General features: G+C 39.6%; 1 protein-coding gene across 1 annotated transcript in view; it reads left to right on the top strand.

The window, feature by feature from the left end:
* LOC101851242 overlaps nucleotides 1-1,581 on the top strand; it is a 7,068-nt gene that overhangs the window by 1,813 nt on the left and 3,674 nt on the right. The window contains exon 2 of the mRNA XM_005113187.3: nucleotides 1,040-1,170. Within this exon, the coding sequence (XP_005113244.2) occupies nucleotides 1,040-1,170 (131 nt within the window). The remainder of the gene's footprint in view (nucleotides 1-1,039; nucleotides 1,171-1,581) is intronic.

The following is a 1,581-nucleotide window of genomic DNA, read 5'->3' as shown; positions in this document are numbered from 1 at the left end:
ACACACACTCACAACCCCCCCTCCCCACCCCGACTGTAAGCCGACTAACTACACTAATAAGATTTTCTCGCTTCTATGATTCTCTGGCTTCGGCGCAGAACTCTTTCTTCTGGTGTTTTTTAGCCAAGCTTTCTTCCATTTCTCCTATACATGTTTACACCATTACAACAATTTGTTTGGTAATTACTGGTTGCCTAACGCGTGTGGGTATGTTTGATTCATCTCTGTTGTCTCTATCTCAATAATTCCCCTATCGATGCGTCTGCCATAATTCACACAGGCTCTTTGCATCTGATACGGTCTGTTAGTGCTGATGTTGTGGCATTTCTTTGAGATAATTTAACAATTGAATGACGGACGTTTACAAAGGATATACATAATGCACGGCAAATTAAGTTTTATCTAACACTCTTTATACATTTTCCACGACACACAGGCTCAGTGTTGGCCTCACATTTGATGAACTGTGATCCGTAAATAATTACTACAAGATAAATAATTCTAGAACACAAAGTAACCTTACCTATCGCGGAGGGAGAATATGACAATCAAAATAATGTTATTTGAATTGATATTATTTTCTTTATCATCTTTTTATCTGTGTTCTTGGGATCTTTAGAAACGAAGCTTAACAAAGAAGTGCTTCATGACTAACACAAGACTTGTAGGCCATAATTCATATTATTCTTTTGACTCTATGACTTTAAAAAACCTTTATAAACTTTTATTTCTTGGTCTTAACGAGTCTAGTAAATTATACATAAAACTGAAAAACTTGCAGAGAGAAGATGACGCCTATGCAAATTGCAAATAATGTACTGTGAACAGGAAAACGGTTTTTACAATCACGTCCCCAGAAGACCAAAGCTGATTACATTACGTTATTCCTTTTTGTTAATGATTGTACATTCTTCTTTCATCGTCCAGAAAATATAGTCTAATTGAAGTGTTTGTGCGCATTCACAAAACTATTAATACAAAACGAAGTTTCAGCTCAACCTTACTTTACCGACCATGTTGTGTATCCGTTCTGGTTCAGTTGGCCGTCGCCTGGGCCACAGCTACCACAGCCGGTGCCAACCCAAGAGAAAGAAACCGAGGACGTCCTTCACCAGGCTACAGATTATAGAACTGGAGAAACGATTCCACAGGTACCATAGCCAGGATATGGTTTTTTGGACTGCGACAGAAACATAGTAAGAATTAGCCATGACAGAAGCTACAGGAAGACAACCTTGAGACCATCTTAAGCTAAATTGACTGTCTGCACAGACAAAAAGAGCCACACAGTTACTTCACAGACGGTCGGGGTTTAAATCTTATTACGAGCGTTCTGGGGCCAAGACTGCTATGGGGATCTGTGAAGTTCTCTTAAATATCCCATAAAAGATGGACTGGGAATCTGACTATGAATTCATTCAAAATGTCGCTGAGTAGCGTGGTCTCACCTTAGGGTATAAGACGTGACGGAACGGCGCGAGCTTTGAACAATCATGGGATTTCGTTACATTGATGTCGCAAGTCCATATGAGTAACATAAAAACCAAATTTCAAACCTCCCCTCCCCACCCTCTCTTTCTC

Source organism: Aplysia californica, unplaced genomic scaffold (assembly GCF_000002075.1).
Source record: "Aplysia californica isolate F4 #8 unplaced genomic scaffold, AplCal3.0 scaffold01694, whole genome shotgun sequence".
NCBI classification, from domain to species: Eukaryota; Metazoa; Mollusca; class Gastropoda; order Aplysiida; family Aplysiidae; genus Aplysia; species Aplysia californica.
Note: the sequence above shows the minus strand (reverse complement) of the source record. Positions and strands in the feature narration are given on the sequence as shown.